General features: G+C 57.0%; 1 protein-coding gene across 1 annotated transcript; it reads right to left on the bottom strand.

Moving 5' to 3' along the window:
* Positions 1-99: 99 nt before the first annotated feature.
* Positions 100-2,295, bottom strand: LOC113204349 (probable RNA-binding protein 46). Its single transcript, XM_026419514.2, has 3 exons — positions 1,925-2,295; positions 1,019-1,325; positions 100-546 (listed from the first exon to the last, which is right to left on the bottom strand). Exons 1-3 carry the CDS (start codon positions 2,071-2,073, stop codon positions 241-243), a joined length of 762 nt encoding a protein of 253 aa, XP_026275299.1. The 5' UTR covers positions 2,074-2,295; the 3' UTR covers positions 100-240.
* Between the last annotated feature and the right edge of the window lie 52 nt (positions 2,296-2,347).

The following is a 2,347-nucleotide window of genomic DNA, read 5'->3' on the forward strand; positions in this document are numbered from 1 at the left end:
CCCCCCCCCCAGGGTGATTTTGAGATAAGGATTGACCTTGCGCTCACGGAAGACGGGATAATTAATCATATAACATATACCCTATCGACATATACTATCCAGCAACTCAAATGTGCGCGTGATTTAAATGAATCGTTTTTAACGTCTACCTCAAAGGCGATGGCTACCACCACACCAAACAACTTAGCAAGCAAGCCTACTCCAGCACAGCCACCCACACACACACACACACACATATTTTTAACAAATCGTGCAATAGGCAGGCATTTCCTCATGCTCCACGACACCCGCGCGGATACTCACTGTCGTCGAAGGCTTGACCGCACGTCGCTGCTCCAGGGCGAGCTTGCGGCCGTGCTTGTCCAGCTGGATCTCCCAGTCCACGATGACCCTGGGGCCGAACAGCTGGCTCCGGCGAGGGGTGAGCTCCCTGCGCGCGATGGCGGCGGCGCGGTGGTTCATGTACTCCACCAGCAGGTACCAGCGGTCGTTGCGCCCCTCGCGCTTCTTCACCGACACGACGTGCTCCGTCTCGGAGCGCAGCACCTGCAAGAACAAAGAGGTGAGCCACAACCCTCCTCAGCCACCGAGGGGCTTCCCCGAGAGGTACTTGGCCCAAAGTGAACCGGGTGTAACTGTGAACACGCAGCAGTGTTGCTGGATTGCATACTCAATATGGCCGCAGGGCCATAATGACCCCTTACGGGTGTAAAGAGTAGGCGAACCCGCAACACTGCTGCGTATTCAGTTACACCCGGTACACCCTGCTTAAAAAAAATTAGGGGAAAAAACTAGAGACATTTAATTCTTAAAAATCAATTAAAAAATTGTACCAAGGGAAACAGGCATTAGCCCCAGGAAATAAAACAAATGAAAAATCCTTGAAATAAGGTCAAAAATAACTTGGGACAGGGCAAACGCTAAATTCCTTCATTTTCTGTGTGCAGAAAAATCAGTATACGCTTGAATCTATAGAGAAGTGCCCCTTCTCCTAGCCACCACGGCCGTCGTCAGGTACCTCTTGCAACTCGGCCTCGGTGCGCTCGTCCGGCGGTCCGAAGCAGCCAACGAACAGGCGGCAGTTGTTGACGCAGGGCAGCACGCCGATGCGGTGGCCGCGGCGGATCTCGTAGCTGTCCAGCTGTTGGACGGCGCGCTGCGCGTCCTGGAGCCGCTCGTACATGACGAAGGCGTAGCCGCGGTTCGTCCCGGAGAACATCATCATGAGCCGCAGCTCGTGGATGTGCCCGATGCGCTGGAACACGGGGAACAGCTCGTCCTCGTAGCAGTCCCGCGGTATCTTGCCCACGAACACCTCGCAACCCCTGCAAGCAGACAACGGAGCAGGGCGACAGTGAGCACGCGGCTACGTGGATACCGTGCGTCGAAGTTGCAAAAAACCCTAAAACTAAATAACGGGCACCAGATGCACGATGCAATAATTTGAGAGATCGTAAGAAACTTTGTCATATGAGCTCCAAGTCCGTCCGATATCCTCCGCCAGCAACGCAACGACCGTAGACAACCAATGGCAGAGCAGGGCGAGGTCGTTGACCCCCAATGGCGCGTCACAACACTGGTCCCTGACCCACCCCACACCATGGCCACCCTCAAGCCATCGGCAGCGGCCCCCGGCAGCGCCCCGGCCGGCCCCGGCGTTTAGAACGACGACCAACCAATTGGTTAAGGCTAAGGTTATCTTACATTAGGAGTGGTCGAAACCCATTTTAACTCCCAACCACATTGCGATGAGGGGAGCCATCAGGCCGGAGTCAACTCGTGAACACATTTCTCCATCTAGAATTCTCGCAAACTCTTCTAGCCCTAGCCACCCACCAAAGTGTTCGCTGTGAACAAGGCTGCCTTAAAGCCGCACTCTCGCCCACTTGAAGTACTGGCGTTTAATCGCCTGACAAAGACTTACCGGCCCGGCCTCCTGTCTATCCGCGGAGAGGTGGAGATCCTCTGGCCGTTGATCTGCACAATGTTGTAGCCCGTCTCGTTCATCCACTTGATGAGCTTGTCGTTGATCTCGTCCGAGTACCTGACCGCCGAATGCCTTGCCATCATCATACTGGTCCTGTTTGCTTGACACGCGACGCTATAATCACCGACACGAACACGACGCACGGTCCTCCTCCCTTGGTGGCACACCTCAAACTGAGCCTGGCCGGGGCCGGGGCCGGGCGGGCGCGCCCCCTTCCTCGCCGGGCAGACAGCGCGACGCCGCTCGGCCCGCCACCCCTCTCGCCAACTGCAACCGCAACCGCACAGGACATCGCCAGCGCCGCTGCCGCCGCCGCCGCCGCCCGCCCGCCGGGGGCAATGACCTCTGGGTGGCGGCGGG

This window comes from Frankliniella occidentalis, unplaced genomic scaffold (genome assembly GCF_000697945.3).
Source record: "Frankliniella occidentalis isolate FOCC.00 unplaced genomic scaffold, Focc_3.1 Scaffold485, whole genome shotgun sequence".
NCBI lineage: Eukaryota > Metazoa > Arthropoda > Insecta > Thysanoptera > Thripidae > Frankliniella > Frankliniella occidentalis.

What these genes read in the sequence shown, in the direction of transcription:
- LOC113204349 (XM_026419514.2), bottom strand. Translation starts at nt 2,073, where the DNA reads ATGATGATGGCAAGGCATTCGGCGGTCAGGTACTCGGACGAGATCAAC. An exon ending in ATAGACAGGAGGCCGGGCCG is followed by an intron (nt 1,326 to 1,924) that starts GTAAGTCTTTGT and finishes GTCTGCTTGCAG; the next exon opens with GGGTTGCGAGGTGTTCGTGG. An exon ending in CCGAGGCCGAGTTGCAAGAG is followed by an intron (nt 547 to 1,018) that starts GTACCTGACGAC and finishes TTGTTCTTGCAG; the next exon opens with GTGCTGCGCTCCGAGACGGA.